Consider the following 23,076-nt stretch of genomic DNA (forward strand, 5'->3'; position numbering starts at 1 on the left):
GTCTCATAACCTTCCATTTTATTTAGGTGGAGTGTCATTTCACTTCCAAATTTTTATTTTTATGTGCTTATTTAAAAATGCTTAAAGAGTTCCTACGCTTCAAAAATACTTCAGATACTTTAAGTTTATATTGTTTTACATTTAAGACAAATTGATAATTTTAAATATTAAATCTGAATTAAGGTTTATATGGGAGCAATAACACGAAGCTGACACTTTAGCGGCCATTGAAATGGTCCCATACCCTCTAAAATGAAATAAACTATAAGGACATTTGCTCTACTGCATCGGTCAATGAGAAAGATTAAACACTCGGTCACACATTTTACAGTTATTGAATTAATCTCAAGATCTGTTAAACTAATTATCTTGAATTAAGTTTTATATGGGAGTAAAGAAGATATCTTGCATCCTATGGGATACATTTTATCCTAATACAGTAATTTTCATTTGAAGAAGGTCAAATATCTAATAAATTATTTTATACTTATTAAAAATTCATCCCAAAATTTATTAAAATAAATACTCATATAAATATTATTAAAAATTCATCTCAAAATTTATTAAAATAAATACTCATATAAATATCAATAACTACGTAGGCTGAATTAAGGTTTATATTGTTAAATAAGATAATTGAGTTTTTAAAATGAATCAAATTATCAAAATAATTATTTGATTTTGATTTAATTATTTTTAAAATATATTTTATTATTATATTATATATGTGGAAGCAGAATGGCAGAATAATCTTTAGTTTTTATTAATTTTATTTGGGGTGGACTAGGAAATAAATAAAATTACTTTGTAAATGTAACCGAAATAGGAAACTTTAATTAATTAGATAAGTTGACATTAGCTTAATATTCAACAAGCCCGTCTAGCTCAGTTGGTAGAGCGCAAGGCTCTTAACCTTGTGGTCGTGGGTTCGAGCCCCACGGTGGGCGATGTTTTTTCTTTTTCCTTCTCAGGAATCTCTATGCCCTCCATATTGCACATTCATCCTTTCCCGCGTTTATGGCCAGCTTTGAGCTAGCGAACATGGTGGTCTCCAAATACTCCAGACGATGAGCAACCTGCAAAGAGCTTCAGAATCAGTTCAAATACAAGAAGGAACCTGAATCGAGGCTCAATCTAGCGGATCAATTCCATGCAACATGTAAAAGAAGATGATGAGAAATTTGACAGAAAGAAGCTCCATGAACTTGAACAGTTACAGAAATCAGAAATATAATAGAATGTGAGAGACATTAATTAGTTGCTGGAATTTTCTTGCCTGATAGAAATTATTGAAACTGATCTATTTTTTTTGGCTGCCAATATGTTCAATGATCTTCCGAATAGCACCAAAAACTGTTTAGTCCAAGTTTCTTAATTACTTCTAATGATTTTGATGGTTCACTTATGGATTTAGCGGTAGGAGAGACAATCACAGACAAATTGTCTTTGACTAGCTATCTAGATCTATCGTTTCTAACAGGTTTGGAGTCTGATCCCCAAACACTAGATTCTTGTCGATTCTTCCTTCTCGAGGTTCACTACTAGAAGTTACATGATGATCATTGATGACGACTGATGGCTCCCCGAGCATGGCCTGGCCCTATAATTAGCTTGGTCTATTTTGATCTTAGCCAGGACAGTGCCATCTCGATCGAGAAGGAACAGTTGCAGACCAGCCCAGGTGATGTGTAGGCTCTCTGTGGCCAGGATGAAGGTGTAACCCCAGACAGGATGAGCCCACACACCTCTCCTTCCACTGCAGCATTGTAAACCCACCATTTTTGTGGCGAATGACCTCGCGATCACTCATGATTAGTTCAAAGTAGTATGGTGTCGCATAGGAGGTGTCGAGAAGGAAGAGGAAGGACCGACTATACATGATGAATTGAGCTTTGAGGTAGGAGGGGTGGTTCTCGAGAGCTTAATATGAAATCTCAACTTTATTTTTATAAGTCATTAAACATGTATACTCTCTCTCAAACAAGCTCCGATTCCTAATCCGGCATGAATTATCATCTTGCTGAAAACGACAATAGTCGCATAAGTTTGCCCTCATATGTCTCCCCTAAGACTTTGCATTGTGTCATGGTGGTAAAAAGTAATTCGTTCGTCCCCAGCATCTTCGCTAGTTCATTTTCAGGTCAATACGAAAGAGAAATCACGGATGACTATTAACCATGACAGTTGAATAGACACCCAACTATTAATAAGCATTTATCCTCCACACATGTCACACAATAGTTGCTTTTCAAATAATAAATGAAACAAAATCATATGTTAAGTTAAGAACACTTGATTCATTATAGACGAGCTAAGGTCACTTATCTAACACTCAATTCTCCATGCTTGGTGTAGATTTATAACAATAAATGATGAATGACTTGTAATGGCCCCCACGTGCTGATATAATTAGTTCATGTAAAGATGTTGCTGCTAATAGACCTGAGATCAATTCCCAACAAATGTGCAATGCTCTGTTGATTGTCTCAATCCCTCCTTGCATGTGCTATTATTACTAGATGAAAAGTCCCTCATGATTTACCTCCACCTCCCTTATAGACAGTGAAAGGTCATTCTAGAGGAGTAGCGCACACATCTATCCTTCCATTGTAGCATTGTAAACCCACCATTTTGTGGCGAATGACCTTGCGATCACTCATGATTTGCTAAAGTATTATGGTGTCATATAGGAGGTGTCGAGAAGGAAGAGGAAGGACAGACTATACACGATGAATTGAGCTTTGAGATAGTAGTAGTAGTAGTTGATCCGGTAATAAGGATGAGGGCCCCTCAGTAGCGGGGGGTCAACGACACGTGAAGGTCAAGGGTCAACGACACGGTCATGCCGAGCGGACTGGCAGACCATCCCCGGACATCCGGCTGACCGGGCACCCAGCCCGGGGCTCCCGGGCGGCCGAACGAAAGACAACCCGACCATGGGGCGGGTTTCCGATGCTCAAGGTAAAAGAGTCTCTAAGCCGAGCGGCCGAGCCACAGGGCGAGAAGGCGCAATCTCATTCAAGCACACGAGCATGGCTTCCGCGCTGAGCGGCTGGCCCGCTCGGCCCGGAGATAAGTAATGGCGCAAAGAGACAAAAATGACAACTGATAACTTCGTCCTCGAGACACCTGCCGTCGACAAACAGCATGGTTGGCGGCAGGAGTGGACAGAGTATCGTACGGTGGAAGCTTCCACCGTCACATCCGGGATATGCTCGGACGATTGCGGAATGACGTTAGACATGCTTTTCTGACACGACCTACTGAGGTATGTTTGGGGAAGCGTGCACGCATCGAGAAGCGTGCACGCATCGAGAAGCGTGCCCTCGCCTCCCCGGGGTTCTATATAAGGACCCTCAGACTTCGACGGAGGTATGTAATCTTGATCACTGTAGCCACAGTAATGTTACTCTGCTTCTTCGTTGCCTGACTTGAGCGTCGGAGGGTCGTCGGAGGGAAACCCCTCCCGGCTCGGCTTCTTTGCAGGTTTTCCGGAGATCTACACCACCAGTCGAAAACAGCGGAGAGTGTCACGTCCCCAGCGTTCGTCGACTTAGCGCTCGTACAGGATCAGTAGTAATAGTAGTAGAGGAGGAGGAGGAGGAGGAGGAGGAGGAGGAGATGGTGGTGGTGGTTCTCTAGAACTTAACATGAAATCTCAACTTTTTATTTTATAAGTAATAAACGGATATACTCTCTCTCAGACAAGCTCCGATTCCTAAACCGGCATGAAGCCTCATCTTGCTGAAAAAGACAATAGTCGCATAAGTTTGTCCATGATCATGTCTCTCCCCTAAGACTCTGCATCGGGTCATGGTGATAAAAGGTGATTTGTTTGCCCCCAGCATTTCCATCAGCCTTTTTTCAGGTTAACACAGAAAAAAAAAATCACGGGTGACTATTAACTTTAACAGTTGAATAGCGCAAAGAGGAAGATAGGCATTCAACTAATAACCAGAATTTATTCTCTAGACATGACACACAATAGTTGCTTTTCAGACAATAAATGAAACAAAATCATATTTGAAGTTAGAACACTTGATTCATTATAAACGAGCTAAGGACACTTATCTAACACTCGATTCGCCATTCTTGGTGTAGATTTATAACAATAAATGATGAATGACTTGTAATAGCCCCACGAACTGATGCAGTTAGTTCATATAAGGATGTTATCAGTGCCGGCCTTGAGGTGGTCAAGGTAGGGCCGGTGCACAAGGCCCATCTCCCTAGTAGGCCCCATTTTTTAAATTTTAAAATAAAGTTTTGATATTTTTCATAGTATTAACTAACATTTCTATGTCAATACAAAAGTTTAATTAAAAATGATCTAGTTATAAATTATAAACTATTATGGACTTTTTTTTATAAAAGTGCTAAAACTTTGCCTTTTGCTTTTTGAACCTTTTCGCCCGTGCCCGTGCCCGTGCCCGTGCCCATGCCGACGTCGAGGCTGACGCCGAAGGCTCGACAAACTTTATAGGGGGTAGACTCACCGGTCACGCGAAGTTGTGAACGACAAACCCTAGTGATCTCGAGCGCCATCATCATAAATTCACAATTTTACAGTCACCTTTGGTCTTCGTGGTTGTTATCACAGCATTCGGTTGGCGTATCAGGTTTCCATTTCTACTTACGCATCTATGATCAATTGTTTTACTTAAATATGTTTGATTGGATTATACTTTCCATTGATTGTTAGTTTCAACATCAAATTAAAGTATTTTTTTTCTTTGAAATATGTGATTTTTGGATATCTAGGAATTAAGGTGGATAATTAAAGGGTGCACCGTAGGCATTATGCCATTAATATGTGATTTTAACATCAATTGTTTTTTTTTTTGCACCGGATCCTTCAAAGTCTAGGGCCGACCCTGGATGTTATTGTAAATAGACTTTAAATCAATTTTCGGCAAATACAGAATGCTTCATTGGTTGTCTTAACTCTTCCTTACTTATACTGTTGTTACTAGATGAAGCTCCAAGTGATTGATCTCCACCTCCCTTCCTGGCAGTGAGGGGTCATTATAGAGATGTAGCTGAGGTGGCAATTTCATTTTTGAGATCAATGAACAATGACATGTAATGGATATCTTTAATGCTAAGTGGGTGGGATTTGGCTTGTTTCATTTCCTCCTATTGCCTTTGATTTGTGGGGTACATGGAGACTACGAAAGAAAGAGAAATGATCACTAAACCCTAACTTAATGCAAGACACTTGGATCATTTGATGGAAGTACCTATCGATGTGACTATAGAATTAATCTTAGTGTCATTTTATATAGATTTAAACATTTGAATTTTAGTAAGATCCGGAAATGATGGGAGGTCCCACTAAAAATAAATTAAAGGAAGATCGACTGACGTAGAAGATAAAGTTAAACGGGAGAGTCAATTCGGTTGAGCGGACTGAGTATTACCGAGCGGATGGTACTAACTCAGGAGACAAGTACGTCGGGATCTCCCCGGATGGATAAAATTGCCCTCTGACAATAAAGAGAGCTAAGCAACAGGTGGTCTCACCGGCTGAGCTTCGCGTCTGGTCAGAGGGAGATAACCGACAAGGGTCAAGAAGCAAGGAAAGAGACAGGCCGATAGATCCAAAGGATATTGCCAAGAGGAGATAGCCTAGTCGAGCGGGCTTCGGCCGACTGCGCATGACCCCACCAAGGCATGTCCAACAGGTAATCAAAAGTTTCCAGGCTGTTACATCAAAGAACTGCATGGCTCCCTAAGAAAACATGTCTACGCTTTAGGATGCGTGCACGAATACTACAGTTGGTAAAAGACGACTGCGCTTGCCTGAGTGCCCCTGCCAACTCGTCCTAGAGTCAACACGGAGAAGGAAAATTACTGGTGACTATTAGTCTTTGGAATAATGATTGACGCATGAGAGAGACATTTGTACCTCATGTTGACAACACCTCATATGTTAGCCACTATACCGTCTCGAGGGATGTGCACGAGCATTACAGTGACATTATAAAAAGGGGTTTCTATCTACAGCAAGAGGTATGCACAACTTATTTCTACACACTTATGCTATAGTTTTTGTCGTTTTAGATATCGTCGGAAAGCGTTAGAGGACCAACACTGGAAACCCCTTCTCGATCCGACGTTGACCTTCCCTATTTTGTAGATCACAAAAAGTCTTCATCAGGTCAAAGAGGGCTCTACATTCTCAATCACCGTCTTTGTTAATTTTGGATGGGATCATAGTAAAAAAATAAAAAATAAAATTACTGATAGATTAATATTAATAATTGAGAGAAGAAAGAATTAATACAACAGTTAAAAATTCACATATTTATTTTGTTGGTAAATTTAATGACGTCCTTCTACTGTACACGTACATTTTATCTTCTCGCTGGGGGCTCCTGTACCGTATCGTACACAGAGCGATTCGAACGTTAAGCCATAAAACAGAATTGGTTCGAATTCAAACATTTTTTTTTTTGAAAAAAAAATGTTTATTTTTGGATCTGGTTTATGGTGGGGCCACGGCTTCCGCGAACTTCTCCGCCCTGAGGGCGATTTCCGGTGGCAGCTTCACCTGCGACCTCTCTCCCCGCCGCCAATGTCGCCTGAAGTCGAACCCCAACGCGTCGGAGATCTCGTCGGGGTTCCAGCCTGCCCGCCTGAGTGAATCGGAGCAGCGATCGGCCTTCACCATCAGTGCGTCGAGCGCGGCCTCGGAGTCGATCGCCGCCTCCCATGGCTCATCGTCGGCGTCGAACATTCCAGAAGCGGGAACGCGGACGATCTCGTTGACGTCAGAATCGTCCCAGCCGGCGGAGCGAAGCACGGATCCGACGGCGTTCAGGTATCCATCGACCCAGATCGGGAGCCGACTCGGCGGCTGGATCTCAACGAATTGCTCCGGATCTAGTTGCGTCGGTGACGCTGATCCGCAGGAGGAGGAGGAAGAGAACGAGGAGGTGGAGAACGAGGATTTTCGGCGGTGGCGGTGGCTGCGGCGGTGGTTGGAGGCGGCGTCGCTCCAGAACTCGATCCAGCGGGGCGTGTTTCCGGGAACGGCGTCAAGGCTCCGTCTTGCGGGAGGCGGCTGAGGGGGCGGATTTAGGGGAACCGGAGAAGCGGTGTACAAGGCGGGTTCCCGCTGGAAGAAGTCGGCGAGGTGAAGGCCGCAGCTGAACAGTCTGTGCTCGTCGACGTAGAAGATGGGATTGCCGGCGAGGCAGGGGAAACAGGGAAGGTAGCACCGATCGAAGAGGGGGATGAGGATGGGGGTGCGGCGGAGTTCGGCGCGCGAGAGGCACATGGCCCGATCGGGGACGGTCGGGCGGCGGCCCCAGGCGCGTGGCCACAGCGCACCGCGGGCGACCTGGAGGGAGACAGCTGCCAGAGGGAGGTCGAGGGCAGCGCGGAGTCGGCGATGGGAGGAGCGCCAGTCGGGGAAGCCGGGAGCGGAGGGGAGGCCAAGGCTGAGAAGCGCGCGGAGGTCCGGGGGGAAGGAGAAACCTAGATGGCCCTCGATACCAGCGATCTCGGCTTCGGATAGGCCGGTGTTGACAGGGACAGAGGCGGCGCGGAGGCGGGCTAGGATCGATTCCGCGAGGGGGCGGAAGGACAGGAGGCCGCTGCGGTGGGAGTAGGAAACGGATAAGGAAGGGGACGCGGGAGCGGAGCAGGCGCGGGCTGAGAGGCGGCGTAGGCCAGCAGCGTGGGAGGTGGCGAGGCTAGACATCCGGCGATCGACGTCGACCATGGCGATGTATAAATTGAACGCATAGAAGGGAGACAGATGCGGCCTCGTTATATATATATGCGGGAACAGAGGGAAGACGAGTCTGCAGGAGTGGTGGACCACCAACACTGTGAGTCCTGATCCTTCTTTTATACTAATACTTTAACTAAAAAATTATAATTTTAAAATAAGAAAAAAAATATATATTATTTTAGAGTCTTGGACCCTAAAATTTACTTAAACTCTTAATTAAAATAATAAAGCTATAAATATTTTAATAAATTGGGAGTATAAGAAACTTCTCGGTCCTCCTCCATTACAATGCATAGTAGCTTTCATAATAATAAAAAGTATATAATACATCTAATAATTATGGACAGCTTTGCGCATCATCATATTTCATACTTAATTTATATCAGTTCCTGTGTTTTCTGCGCCATGTTCACTGTTCTCAAACATCACCAGCCAGTCCATTGTTTGTGTTCACCAAATAGATTATAAAAAAAAATGGTTTGCAATAATTTCCATGAATTTTATCAGAGTTTATGCGAAAGATTCTAGTTCAATTTGATCAAAAAAAATGTTCCATTGGATTTATTTGTTAATTTTACTATGAGTAATGATGAAATAATCAGGTTAGGATTAAATGTTATTGAGTTCGAGTTTGATTTAGATCTACTTAATTGACACGATTTAGGTTAACATAAAATGATCCGATTATAATATGTGAAGTAGTTTATAAATATTTTCAGATTAAATTTGAGTAAGATGTGCTAAGTTTAAAATAAATATATTTTAATAAAATCAATTTTTTTGGGATCGGATTCGGATTAAGCTCATGTTAAAATAAAAATATTTTTATAAATAAATCATTTCAAGTGGAATCGAATTCGAATTGAATTCAGAACATAAATCATTTTAGCTAGGTTCAAACCAAATACAAATAAACGAATTTGATTCGAATCAAACAATTTAACCTATAATATTTATCAGATCACATACTTACATTTTTGATATTACAATTCGTCAATCCGCCAAATCAATCCGAATCCGAATCCGGCCTCCCCTCAGAACATTTTATGGAATACTAAAAATGCCCCCACATCAAGTTAGAATTCCCAGAATTATCCAAAATGCCATTGCATTGAAGTGATTGGCAATTGATGAGGAACGTCAGTCGCACTGTGATGTGGGCCGGGCCCAAACCCCACCTCGCCACGTGACATCACGTGTGCTCATCCATCCAACAACTAAGCCCGGCCCATCTTTTCGTCTCTTCCAATAAAATAAAATAAAGCTCTAATTATTGTCATTCTTTAATAATAATAAATTTTTTTCTTATTTTTTTTTCTGTCGGTTTACATTATTCAAAAGGAATTATTAATTCCATTGCAATTTATTTTCATCTATTAACTAAACCCTCCCACCTGATCGGACCCACCGATCTTATCTTGTTCGATTTATCAAAATCGAGGAGAGATTTTTGCTCACAATTAGACACACTCGATGTGCTTGGAGGAGTTCGACCTGAACTTTGGCTCATATATACTATTTTTTATAATTAAATTTTATATGCCAACAAATAAATTTATTTATAAATTATTCGTGATCATTAGCGTTAAGTTTATATATTATTTTAAAATTCAATTAATATAAAAGAGTTTTATTGAATCAAATATCAAACATGAATATCAAATCATTTACTAGTCAGCTCCATCGTTGGCATGTGGAACCAAGTGAGACGATTAGATGAGGCAAGGAGAGTCTATGCTTGTACTCCACCCCTGATTTGATCGGCTTGATGTGTAAATTTCACCTGCAAAACCTTCACTTATTATTATTATTATTATTATTATTATTATTATTATTATTATTATTATTATTAAATGATATTAAATATTTAATTTATGCTAATTAATTCGGATGACCGATCTAATCTTATAAAAATTTCCAACGATCATTATAATAAATTAGAAATAACTTACAACGGCCTACTTACTTACTAGGAGAGATGATAATTATTAGATTAATAAAAAAAATTAAAATAAGATAATTAGCGATTAGTATAATAATTTTGGAATGGCTTGGTATGGAAGAAAGATCCTTAATCCATTTTTTTTTTCTGATGAGGGAATAGTCCACAATCTAATTGTGGTCGATTGTAGTCACAATCCGATCCGGCCGTAATTAATTGCGCTCCTCCTACGTTCATCTTCTCACTCAAGTTATAGTTTAGTTTGGGACAGGTGGTAGAAGTCGTTGCCGTGGGCAGATGGCTGAGCTGTCGAGCGTCGAGTAGGACAACCTCCAAGCTTCGACCGTCTATCTCAATCTATCCAAACTACAACTTAAATCTATCCAAACTACAACTTAAATGAGAAGATGAACGTAAAAAAAATCACAATTAATTATGATAGAGTAACAATCACAGTCCGATCACAATTAAATTATGGGCCGGTCTCTTGAAAAATACACCTCTGTTTGCATTTATTTGCATTACCTCAGTAATTGCAATTAAATGATTAATTCTTTAGGCGATATAAACATTATTTGTCTTTGTTTGTTAAGTCACAAAAAGTCTCCAAGTAGGAAAAAATGGAATCATCTCACTTATCCCAAGTAGGTTAACAAAAACACCTAAATTACAATTAGTGTGGTCAAGTTATAACTTAGATAGGCCTACTTCGCCTTCGGTCTATGAGTTTGAAGAATGCGAATGCAAGAGTTTTATATTAGTTTATTCAATTAGAATGAATTCTTCTTATTGATCAACTCATGGTTGCAAAAGGTAAAAGACGAATATGCTCATGGTGTCTCTTCGGAGACATCCGATAAAATTGATTGATCAACTCATGGTATCATTTGTAGAGGTTAGACTCCTCAAGGGGTTAGGTCCTTAGAGTTATGATGAGTGATTAGATCCTCTAAGAAATTAACAACATATATAAGGTTTGAATACCAACTATAATACATTGCTAGACTTTTTCTTCCAATAGAAAATTTATAAATGTTGGCAACTTGAATGAATATCAACCCTTTTTAATTTATCTGGATGGCAAGTGTAAAACTTTTATGGGACCAAACTAATTATATTCAAAATTTATCGGTTCAAAAAATTAAATATCTAAATTATATATATATATATACATATAACCTAATTTAGCGTGGTTGAAAGGTTCACTTTAGTGGAATTGATCTGCTGTATTAAATTTGACTAACTTGAATTGAGTTGAATTTGTTTGTCGAACTAATAACTTTTGCTACAGTAGTAATGATCATATATTATCAAGAGAACACCTTAAATGCAATGATGATCATATATCATCATATTAATATTTTTAAGAAATTATCTTTGTTAATTAATTGCATTTTACATTGTTATGGGTCCTCTTATAAATCGTATTTAATATTATTAGCTTTATTATAATTTGAAAAGAATATTTTGATTAAAAAATATTATTTTTTTATATTAGTAAAACCCTAGGAGACTCCAAAAAAAAAAAACGGCAAATTACAAAAGGGCGCATGTATATTTCTAAATTTATCAAAAGATACACGTTAATTTAGAATTTATCAAAGATTGCGCATTTTTAAATGCATTTTCCATTTTATTCTTATGACAAATCTGACTTTTTTCTTTTATATGTCGTTTCTCACTCTCTCTTCTACATGCAATCAATCTTATTTTTCCTCTTCTCTTTCTTCTCTTTTTTTTTTTCATGTGTGTATGCATAATATAAGTCTGATATACAAATCATATCAGGTCCATGACGTTTAGAGTTTAGTTAATTTTTTGATAACATTTTAATATATTTGGAGAAATTGAAATAATCAATAAATAACATATTTAAACTCTTTACCACCCCAGAAATCGACAGAAACTGATCAATTATTTATTTATCTTCTAAGGATGTGTAAAATTGTAATAATGATGAATCAACAAAAATCTCATGCGTGGGCCCGATATGAATCTTATCAGGCTCATGTTAGACCTGATGTGAATCATATCAGGCTCACGTTAGGCCTGATATGTTAAACCTGATATGATTTATATCAAACCCAATGTATGGGGATTTTTGCTAATTTTTTTCTTATTATATTTTAAGACCTTTTAGAAGTCAAACTAAATAATGAATATCATATTTGAACTCCTTGCAACATTAGAAATCCAATGGAACTGAAATGAGCACAATCGGAGCTCTCTAAGTCCATCATTAGATTTTTGACCAAAATCTAATAATGGACCTAGAGATCAAAAATCTAATGATGGACTTAGAGAGCTCTGATTGCGCTCATTTCGGTTCCCGTGGATTTATGATGTCACAAGAAGTTCAAATATGTTATACATTATTTATTTTAACTTCTAGAAGGTGTTAAAATATAATAAGAAACAATAAAAAATAAAAACCTCCACGTTGGACCTAATATGAATCATATCAGACCCGTGTTGGGTCTGATAAGGAATCATATCAAACCTAATGTGGGTCTAATAAATTTCAAAAGTGATAATCCAAGAAAATCGATAATTAAAGGTTTTAGTTTTGAAGATGACAGACTTATGTATGAAAATTAAGCAAAGGAACCCATAGCTGATTCCAGGATCCTTGCATTATGTCACAGTGCAATTCTTGAACTAGATGAGAAAACTGGTGGCTTTACTTATAAAGCAGAATCACAAGATGAAGTTGGATTTCTTGTTGCTGCCAAAGAATTTGGCTTTGAGTTTTGTAAGAGGACTCAATCTAATGTATTCATTAGGGAGAAATATTCATCTTCTCAAAAAAAAAAAAATGTGGAACCACCACATCAGCGGCCCCCCTAGAGCCAGTCCCACGGATATGGAGGGAGGTAAATGCAGGTACACAGGTGGAAAGTGCATAGCGGAGACGTTAACCCCAGGCAGTGACACCCCGGGGATCGACCCCTGGACCTTTCAGCCACAGAACCATGCACTCCCCATCTGTGCTACGCCCTGGGGACAATATTCATCTTCTCAAGATCTTATTGAGAGGTAACAATTTAGTTTATATGTTTTAATCAACATGTTTTCTTTTTTATAAAGATCTTGGTGACTTGATATTTTATTCTGATGTAGGGAATTCAAGATTCTCAATCGGTTGGAATTCAACAACAAAAGGAAGAGAATGTCTGTAATTGTGAGTGATGCAAGTAGAAATTTTTCTTCTTTGCAACGGCATTGAGGATTTTTTTGTGACTCGAGATGTAGTTTGTGTGAATTATGTCTTTAGTCAGATCTGAAATCACATCATGTAAGTGGCAAATATGAATTGAATTGTTAATGATATTTGATTTTTAAAAAAAAATTTTTTTATTGAGCATCATCATATTTTAGCTTTTGGAAGGTCTTAAAATTTAATCAGAAATAACCGACAAAAATCCCAACAGACCCAACGTAGACCTGATATGGAATCATATCCGACCCAACATATATTAAACCCAATATATGAGGATTTTTATCAATTTTTTCTTATTATATTTTAACATCTTCTAGAAATCAAAATAAACAATAGATAATATATTTAAACTCCTTGCAAGATGCTATCTATCATTTATTTTAACTTTAAAAAGTGTTAAAATATAATAAAAAATAATCAACAAAAAAACCTCCTCGTGCCTGATATAATTCATATCAGGCTCACACATGACGATTTAGATTATTACGGTGTTAAGGGGATTAATGGAATTCTGATATTAAAGGGTTATTTCAATTTAATTAATCTAATTAAATAATCTAACTGATCTAATTAATCTAATTAACCAAACTACCCTAATTCATCAAAGTATTCTAATTAATTCAATTAAATTAATCTAAACAATCTAACTAATTTAATTTAACTCGTTAATTCAATGTAATTAATTTAATTAATTTAATTATCCAAATTAAGCTAACTAATCTAATTAATTCAATTTATTTAATCTAATTAATTGAATTAAACTAACTAATCTAATTCATGTAATTACCTTAACTAATCTAAATAATTTAATATAATTAATCTAATTAACTAACTTAACATAATTAATTTAATTAACCTAATCAATCTAACTATTTTAATTAATCTAATTCAATTATTTTAATTAATCAAATTAAACTTAGCATTTTAACCTATCTAATTAAACAAATTAACCTAACTAATCTAATTAACTGAATTAAATTAACTAATCTAAATAATCTAATTAATTCTATTTAATTAATCCAATTATTATATTAGTTGAATTAAATTAATTAGTTAGGTTAGATCAGTTAAATTGAATTAATTAGATTAGTTAAATTGAACCCTAATCTATACTCTATACCCTATAACTTTATTTCATATTATGCCTATGTTTGACCTCATATCATGCTCAACGTAGAGATTTTTGACGATTCTATATTATTACATTTTAACACCTCTGAATAGTTGAAATAAATAATGGATTATATATTTAAACTCCTCACAACTTCATAAATCCATAGAAGCTGAAATGAGTGCAATGGAAGCTCTCTAGGTCCATCAGTAGGTTTTGACCGAAACTCACTTATGGACCTAGAAAGCTCTGATTACATTCATTTTAGTTCATGTGGATTTCTAATATTGTAAGGAGTTCAAATGCACTATTTATTATTTATTTTGACTTCTAGAAAGTGTTAAAATATAATAAAAAATAATCAGTAAAAACTTTTACGTTGGACCTGGTATGATTCCATATCATGCGTACGTTGGACCTGTTATGATTCATCTCAAGCCCATGCATGGAGATTTTTCTCAATTCTTCCTGATTAAATCTTAAAACTTTCCAATAGCCAAAATATGATGTTGCTCAATAAAAATAATATTTTTTTTAAAAAATAAATATCAATAACAATTCAATTCGTATTTACCATCTACATCAGTGATTTCAGATCTAACTAAAGACATAATTCACACAAACTACATCTCCAACCACAAAAAAATCCTTTGTATAAAAGTTAGACATCTATCAACACCTTTGCAAAGAAGAAAAATTCCTACTTGCATCACACACAATTATAAATATTATCTTCCTTTTGGTGTTGAATTCCAACAGATTGAGAATCTTGAATTCCCTACGTTAGAATAAAATATCAAGTCACCAAGATCTTTATAAAAAAAAAGAAAATATGTTAATTAAAACATATAAATTAAATTGTTACCTCACAATAAGATCTTGAGAAGATCAATATTTCTCCCTAATGAATACACTAGACTGAGTCATCTTACAAAACTCAAAGCCAAATTCTTTGGCAACAACAATAAATGCAACTTCATCTAGTGATTCTGCTTCATAAGTAAAGCCATCAGTTTTCTCATTTGGTTCAGGAATTGCACTATGACATAATGTAAGGATCCTGAAGAACAGAATAATAGTATCAGCTGTGGGGTTCCTTTTCTTAATTTTCATACATATGTCTGTCATCTTCAAAACTAAAACCTTTATTCACTGATTTTCTTGGATTATTACTTTTGAAATTTATTAGGCCTACGTTGGACCTGATATAATTTCATATCAAGCCTAACATGGATCTGATATGATTCATATCAATCCCAACGTAGAGGTTTTTTTGTTAATTGCTTCTTATTATATTTTAACACCTTTTAGAAGTCAAATTAAATAATGGATAGCATATTTGAACTCTTTGCAACATCAGAAATCCACGGGAATTGAAATGAGCGCAATCAGAGCTCTCTAGGTCCATCATTAGATTTTGACATATCCATTATTTATTTTAACTTCTAAAAAGTGTCAAAATATAATACAAAAGAATCAGCAAAAAAACCTATATGTTGGATCTGATATGATTCATATCAGGCTCACGCATGAGGATTTTTGTCGATTCATCATTATTACAATTTTACACCTTCTTAGAAACCGAAATAAATAATTGATCAGTTTGTCGATTTCTAGTAGGGCTGTAAACAAACCGAGCCGAGCTTTGAGGTGTTCAAGCTTGTTTGATAAGGTAACCAAGCCGAGCCGAGCTTAAAATGAACCAAGCTTTTAAAATGAGTGTTCAAGCTTGGCTTGGTTTAATTTTTATGAACTTGAGTTTGTTTAAAACTTGACTTGAGATTGATTCATTTAAATGTTATCAAGCTCTCAATTCAAGCTTGGCTTGAGCTTGGTTCGAGCTTGGTTCATTTAGATATTATCAAACTCTCAATTCAAATTTGTTTGATTATTTGAAACTTTTAATTGTTTAATTGATTATTGAACTTGATAATTTAAATTTATTTATTTATTTAGCATATTGAAAAGAGTTTTATTAATGAATATGGTTCGTGAACGTTGTTCACGAACGTTAACAAGCTTAGCACATATGTGTTCAAGTTTGTTTGTTTAGCTTAATAAACTATTCAAGTTTGTTTGTTTAATTAATCTTATGTATATTGAACAAACATAAACAAGCTCTTACCAAACCGAACACCAAGCTTATTCACGAACGTTTGATTCATTTATAGTCATAATTTTTGGAGTTGTAAAAAATTTAAATATGTTATTTACTGATTATTTCAACTTTTCCAAATGTATTAAAATGTTATAAAAAATAATTAAATTCTAAACATCGTGAGTCTTATATGATTTGTATATTAGACCTATATTATACATGCACACATAGAGGGGAAAAAAAAAGGAGGAAAGAGAAGGGAGGAAAAATAAAATTGATTGCATAGAGAGAAAATAAAAGAGAGAGAAAATAAAAGAGAGAGTGAGAAATAAATGAAAAAAAATCAAATTTATTAGAAAAGTATAATGAAAAATACATTTAAAAATATACATTTTTTATAAATATTCTTTTAATAAATTTAAAAATTTAAATCCGTCCTTTGATAAATTTTAGTAAAAAAATATCTTTACTCTTAGTTAGGAGCAGGCTGAAAGTTACCGTGCCACTTTTCCATAAAGAGGAAAGGAAGTCTCCTGATCTCTTCCCATCGATAACGCAACGACCGTCGCCGCAGCCGGCATTCCACATCTCCGCCCCTCTCCCAAGAGAGAGAGAGAGGGGAGGAGTAGGAGGAGGCGGATCCGACGCCGATCTCCAGCGGCCTCGCCCCGATAGGGCTCCTCAAGATGCGATCGTTGTCGCCCGACTCCGACCACGAGGAGGCGTGGCTCCACCGACAAGCGATCCACCGCGTCCGCCGGCGCAGCGTCACCGACGAGGAACTAGACAAGCTGCGGGGATGCATCGACCTCGGTTTCAGCTTCGACGAAGTCGCGTTCGCCGACGTCGCTCGGGCGCAGAGGTTCTCGGAGACGCTCCCGGCGCTCGATCTCTACTACGCCGTCCTCCGCCTCCACCTCGCCTGAATCCGACGACACCGTTCCTGTGCCTTTCTCCTTCTTCTCTCTAGGTACCGATTCCGGGACCACCATCTCGATTCCCCACTAAACTTCGATTTTCAGAGGCGGATGCTAAAGGAGCAGTAGGCGATAGTTCTCCGCATAATATTTCCATGCGGGAAATTCTCACACGTCGGATCGAGGTGGTCTTATTTGAACGGCCGTTCAGCCTGACTACCGACCAAATCGGAGAACGATAACGTGGAGAATTAAATGCGCGTGAAAAAAACTTTATTAAAATATTTGGAATGGAATAAAAACAATGTAATTTACCTGAAGCTAATAATCATAAAAAAAACAAAATAATAATAATAATAATAATAATAATAATAATGAGATTAAAAAAAATGGAAAAATGTATGCGGTAAAATGTTTTTCTCTGATTTCTTGTGCTGTTTTTGCAAAATGAATAACAAAACAAATTAGTGGAGTTTTTGTGACACGGCAGAGGCCGCTGAACTCGAACCCAAGTGGCTGCTTAAGCGGTGAACCCAAGTGGTGAGCCCAAGTGGTCGCTTCCCCCGTGCGCCAACGCCGCTGAACTCGAACCGCTCCAACTCAAGTGAAGTCACATTGATCATATGAATTTAAATTATGATATTAATTACCTCTACTCCATCAATTTTATTTGCTAAGTCCAAGATATTAAGAATTTAAATGTAATTGATTTTATTTGCTAGGTGCATGATATGAGAGTTATTTTTCATCTGTTGGGTTTGAATCAATTAAATCAATTAACAGAATCATATCCTTATACACAAATGGAGTGGATATTAAAGATATAACTAACTATAAACTGAATGCATTGTGCTGCATTAGATAGTGCATCAAATTCACCAAAAAAGAATAACTTAGAGGAAGCGATTCAAAGTTATTAAGATTAATAGGAAACAGTTTACAGATAGAATCTATCAACTGTATTGATTTTTCAGTAAAAATACCTCATAAATGTTCAGTTGCATCTCTAATGTTGTAAGGAAAATAAATGGTTCCATCAAAATTTCTCATCCTTCTCCCTTCGGGGCCAACGTATGCCTGCAGTGGCAAAGAAGGTACAAAAGATGTAAAAAAAACATAAAAACAAAAACTAATACCTGAAATCTTTTAAACTAATCAAAATGACTAAGTGAACCGTTTATTTACAAAAACAAGGCACAGGAATTCAGAGCTCAAACTTTTGAGCTATCCATATACTTCAGGAAGAAAAAGAACATGTCATTAGAGGTGGTGAACTGGGATGCTTTTTCCTATGAACACTAAATCAATTCAAATGGAAAAAAAATAATAATAATGTAAGAAGTGTTGCTGGAAAAAAAAATGATGATTAACCTAGTCATCGTTGCCATTGGACTTGGCAGAGGGTTGGAACATTCTCGAGTAAGCCCGTCGCTCCTTGTCTCGTCGATCAGCAATCTGTATATAACTTAGGGTGAGAGATGAAGATCCAGTTGTGGAGTTGGGCAAAAAAGGTTCTACAGATTGGCATTTACTTGCCTTCTTCTTTGCGGCGGCCAGCTCTTTCTTAATAGCTCCTAAGAATTTGAAGAAAAAATTGAGTCAAAATCTTTCTAATTCAATAGGTGAATGCTTGTACAATAAAAAATATTCGGTACCATCATTAGGCTCTAATTCAAGTGCTCTAAGGAAGCTCTCCACTGCAGCATCCACGTCGTTTAGTGCACTGTGAGCCTAACAGAGTTCGATAGGAGCAGTCACTGATTAATAAGTAATTATGTTAATTATATCTACACATAGAGAACAAACCTAACAAATAAACATAGAGGATCAATTTCCCCAAGTTCTTTTAATTAGATAATATGGATTTTCAGTGAGCACTCTATGTCATAAAGCAGTAGTGGCTTGTTGATTATAATGAGTCATTACTGATTTGCAGTACCTAGAAAAGTTGGAGGAAATTTAATTATACTAGAAACAAGAAAATGATAGGGTAAATAGGAATGTTACAGTACCAATAGATCCATAATAACAGAGATTGTTGTTCAACTAACAAATATATCCATGAATGATTGGCAAAAAAGATGAAAAATTCAGTCATTGGATCATCAAAAAGAATAAAACTAACCTGACCTTGCCGAAAATAAGCTTTCGCATTTGCCTCTTTTTCACGTATTGCAAAATCAGCATCTAACAAAGCACCTTCCAAGTCTCGTAGCTTTAACTTGCAAGCCTAATAAACAAAATTATTGAGCATGGAGCTGCAAAAAATATTATAGTAATTGATGGTTTTTGAGATATTACAGAATTAGCAATTATTTAGAAATTGTCATCTATCTAATTCAAGAGAAACCTTATAGAGAGAAACAATTGGCCACTAAAAATATCAGAAAAGAAATTTCATTAAGTAAAAAGTCTGTGATTACCAAACTGTAATCAGTCTATTGTATTTTTTATAAATAAAATGGTTAGACAAATCCAGAGCAGTACTAAGAGTTTAACATATTCAAATAATTTAGACCTCACAGCTAAACTACTTCGTTCAGGTGGGAATAGGTTTTGGACCATGGAAATCAGAATACAAGACTATGTAAGAGTATACTGGCCTTTTATGTTTGCATCGCTAATATACAACTGATGCCAAAAATTACCCCAAACAGTGAGAACATCTCAATATTAAAGTTAAAGGGGCAATGATCATAAATGTAAATGCTAGTTTAGTCATCAATAACTTGCAGTAATTTCCAGTTCTCCAAACAGAACAAGATGATAAATTAGTTCTTACAAATCTTGGACAGATTAAAAAATCATTGGCAATCACTTTCTTGACTAATTCAAGTTTGTGCATTCAAAATATTTTATAGTATAATGAGAGAAGATGGACACAGATGCAAAACTTACGGAACTATTTGTTAGAATAATTGACTTTGTCTTGCGCAACAACAAACTCTTTGCTGCAAAATAGAATCTCAAGAATATTTAAATGTAAATTAAGAAAGGCCAAGTTCAATAGCACAAAAAGAACTCCAGGTAGCAGTTGCGTGCCTTCATCAATCTCCTCTTTTTCCCAGCATACATCCAAGTAGCGCAAAGATTTTCTGTACTTTCTAAGAGCCATCTTATAGTCTTTTTTCTGCATGGAGTACAATTTCATAAATCTGAATCACATAAATAACATACAGAGAGATTTAAGAAAATAAAAATGTCCAATACAATATAAGGTGGATGCTCAGATGGACAAGACCGATATACTATATTATTCATTTGCTTACATAATCATTGAAAAAAAATGAAACAATGAAAGCAGTAGCAAAGCATGGCCAGAATATGATACAAATTTCACCTTGAAGTTATCATTTCCAAATGTTTTGGCAGATTCCACAACATTCATCCACCAAGAAACCTCATTTGGCTTTTCATCCAAGTCATTTGGCCAGTCAGGATACAAGTCTCCATCCTTAAAGAAGTTTGACACACAATCATCAGCCCCTTCAGGAAGTTCTCCGCAATCAGCAATCACTACATCAATAGTGGGGCGATCAGCCTCACCAACAGGAGTGTGCTCAATTGAACGAACAACTCCCATGCCTTTAAGAACTTTCCCAAACACAACATGTTTTCCATCTAGATGAGTTGTTCTAGTAGTAGTGATAAAGAACTGGGATCCATTTGTGTTAGGACCAGAATTTGCCATTGAAAGCATTCCTTTTCTTTCATGTTTCATGACAAAATTCTCATCCTCAAATTTTAAACCATAGATGGATTCTCCCCCAGTTCCATCACCAGCAGATATATCTCCCCCTTGTATCATGAAACCTTTGATGACACGATGAAAACATGAACCCTGAAACAAACAATTACAATGTAATCCAATTAAAATTTTTTAAAAAAAATGTCAGAGATAATGTTATTTTCAATCTGGTCTTTCACTTGTGATTCCTTCCTTTTAAAATGGCAATAACAGAGAGAAGATTCATACATGAACCTCACTTAAGGAACAGAAAGATACCTTTGTGTCAAGAAATTAATATCAAGAGAAATCATGTCAAGGCAAACTGTCTATTCTAAAATGAAAATTGAAGAATTCGGAGCATTATGAATGCAGTGCCTAATTCAATCCATCAACAACACAAAGTGCTTTGTGCACAAAAATAAGTCAAAATTGTCGACTACAAAAGTGTCTAGTCTTGGAGCACGGTGAGTAGAATTGCTAGAACAAAGCAAGACAAGCATCAGTACTAATCATAACCTCAGTTCCTTCAATTTCAGGCAGATAATTAGTATGGAACAAAAAACTCATTCATTAAAGCAAATGAACTTTAATTTTATACCAAAACTTCAGTAAGACAAGTGCCTCGTATTCAAGCTTAAAGTATACAACTGTATCACAAAAATAAATAACACCATGGAACACATTGAACAAAATCTAATGTCAACTAGAAAGTATGCACAGATATTAACTGGCGCAAAATATTGGAACATTGAAAAACTTGTATTCATATATCAACTGGAAGATATAGATAATTGAAAATATGAACTTTTCCTAAATTCTATGTACAAACGAAAATCAAACTCCTTCCACTCTAGAACCTCATGATTGTTACACAGATCTGCGCCTATCAAAGTAACGTGTAATCTACAACTCTGTAATCATTTGTTAAACAGACCATTATTCAGTGAGCACAACAATTTTAATGTAGCTCATTAAAGCAAGAATATACTGATCCCTTGGCAGTTAATCAATGTTTTTTTTAGCATAATCCTTACTGCAATATGCATAAATCCTTACTGAAAAGGAGTCCATGGTATGCAAGAAAAAAAAATGAAAGCATCTCATTGAACTTTATCATTACTAAGATAGTTATAGCAAATTGGGTAAGTATCTACCTCATAGAAGACAGAAGACAGAAACCGTATAAATATGAACTTAGATTATTGAGAAAGATAATTCTACCATATTAGATAAATTATATATCATAGCAGAAATGACAAAGAAAACAAATACAGAGTTTCTATTTTTCAGAAATATTGCAAATGTCTAATATTTAATATCCCTTCTAGTTTACTAGTATATGGTCCTCAAGAATGTGTTTCCCAATAATTTTTCCTACTTTCGGCATCCGTAGTTTCTTTCCTGAAACTCATCAGAAATTCCAGGAGAAATATGGAAGTGAAAAAGAAATCCAAAAGGATAACAAAGAAAAGACAGCAATAAAGGAAGATGATTTCATGGCGTCTGAATATTCCAGTACTCCCCACAGGCTCCACTGACGAACCCACAGCAGTACCACTACAAATCCTACGAAAAGACAACAATACCCTGGTCCCGACCGAGTAACCGCCACAAAGCCCACGCCTCTCGCTCGTGATTCCGCAACATCTCAAGGGGCAAAAGAATCAACGACGGAGGACATGGAAACAAATGGGAGAGAGATTAAGATAACGAGGGAAGAACCTTGAAGTGGAGCGGAACGTCTGCGGCGGGCCCAACGCCCTTCTCCCCGGTGCACAGCGCCCTAAAGTTATTCGCCGTCCGCGGCACCACGTCAGCGAAGAGCTCCACCACGATCCTCCCCTCCACCTCGCCGCCGATACTGATGTCCAAGTAGCAGCGCGGGTTCGAAATCGCCTCCGCCACCGTGGTCCGGGAGTTCACCTCGCCCTGCTCCATCTCGATCGGAGACGAAACCCTAAATCTTCGGGAGCCGCCTTCGTCGTCACGGCGACCGCCTGCTTGATTCGATTCAAATCAGAGAAGAAAGAAGGCTTACTATTTATAATAAATAGCACACCCATCAGGAGTGGATAATAATATTAATGAGCAGCAGCGGCATTAATAATAATAATAATAATAATAATAATAATAATAATAATAATAACAGGACAATTGATATTATAAAATATATTTTAAAAATATCCATTATTTCCACTATTAGTTAAAAGGACACTTCATTTTAAAAACATATTAAAAGATACTTCATCGTACGTTTAGAATAAAAATATTTTTAGAGAAAATTATGATTTTAGCTTGTAACTTATATTTTTTCAAT

General features: G+C 36.6%; 3 protein-coding genes and 1 non-coding gene across 7 annotated transcripts; 2 read left to right on the forward strand and 2 right to left on the reverse strand.

The window, feature by feature from the left end:
- Positions 1-874: 874 nt before the first annotated feature.
- On the forward strand, positions 875-947 carry TRNAK-CUU. The gene has a single exon. It is a non-coding gene; the product is annotated as a tRNA-Lys (tRNA).
- A 5,332-nt stretch (positions 948-6,279) lies between these two features.
- Positions 6,280-7,748, reverse strand: LOC122021323. Its single transcript, XM_042579442.1, has one exon. The coding sequence runs from the start codon at positions 7,727-7,729 to the stop codon at positions 6,488-6,490; it is 1,242 nt and encodes a 413-aa protein (XP_042435376.1). The 5' UTR covers positions 7,730-7,748; the 3' UTR covers positions 6,280-6,487.
- An 8,801-nt stretch (positions 7,749-16,549) lies between these two features.
- On the forward strand, positions 16,550-17,810 carry LOC122020305. Its single transcript, XM_042578176.1, has one exon. The coding sequence runs from the start codon at positions 16,799-16,801 to the stop codon at positions 17,036-17,038; it is 240 nt and encodes a 79-aa protein (XP_042434110.1). The 5' UTR covers positions 16,550-16,798; the 3' UTR covers positions 17,039-17,810.
- A 112-nt stretch (positions 17,811-17,922) lies between these two features.
- Positions 17,923-22,798, reverse strand: LOC122020304 (peptidyl-prolyl cis-trans isomerase CYP40-like). 4 transcript variants are annotated; one of them, XM_042578174.1, is made up of 9 exons: positions 22,482-22,797; positions 20,370-20,870; positions 20,072-20,159; positions 19,928-19,980; positions 19,155-19,259; positions 18,685-18,760; positions 18,566-18,603; positions 18,401-18,484; positions 17,923-18,106 (listed from the first exon to the last, which is right to left on the reverse strand). In XM_042578174.1, the coding sequence occupies exons 1-8, from the start codon at positions 22,695-22,697 to the stop codon at positions 18,401-18,403; spliced, it is 1,161 nt and encodes a 386-aa protein (XP_042434108.1). In that variant the 5' UTR covers positions 22,698-22,797; the 3' UTR covers positions 17,923-18,106. The 4 variants fall into 4 exon arrangements, 2 of the variants coding, with proteins under 2 accessions (XP_042434108.1, XP_042434109.1); XR_006122179.1 differs by lacking the exon at positions 17,923-18,106 and having other exon boundaries at positions 19,160-19,259; positions 22,482-22,798; XR_006122180.1 differs by lacking the exons at positions 17,923-18,106; positions 18,401-18,484 and having other exon boundaries at positions 18,685-18,786; positions 22,482-22,798.
- Between the last annotated feature and the right edge of the window lie 278 nt (positions 22,799-23,076).

Source organism: Zingiber officinale, chromosome 9A, assembly GCF_018446385.1.
Source record: "Zingiber officinale cultivar Zhangliang chromosome 9A, Zo_v1.1, whole genome shotgun sequence".
In the NCBI taxonomy this organism is placed as follows: Eukaryota; Viridiplantae; Streptophyta; class Magnoliopsida; order Zingiberales; family Zingiberaceae; genus Zingiber; species Zingiber officinale.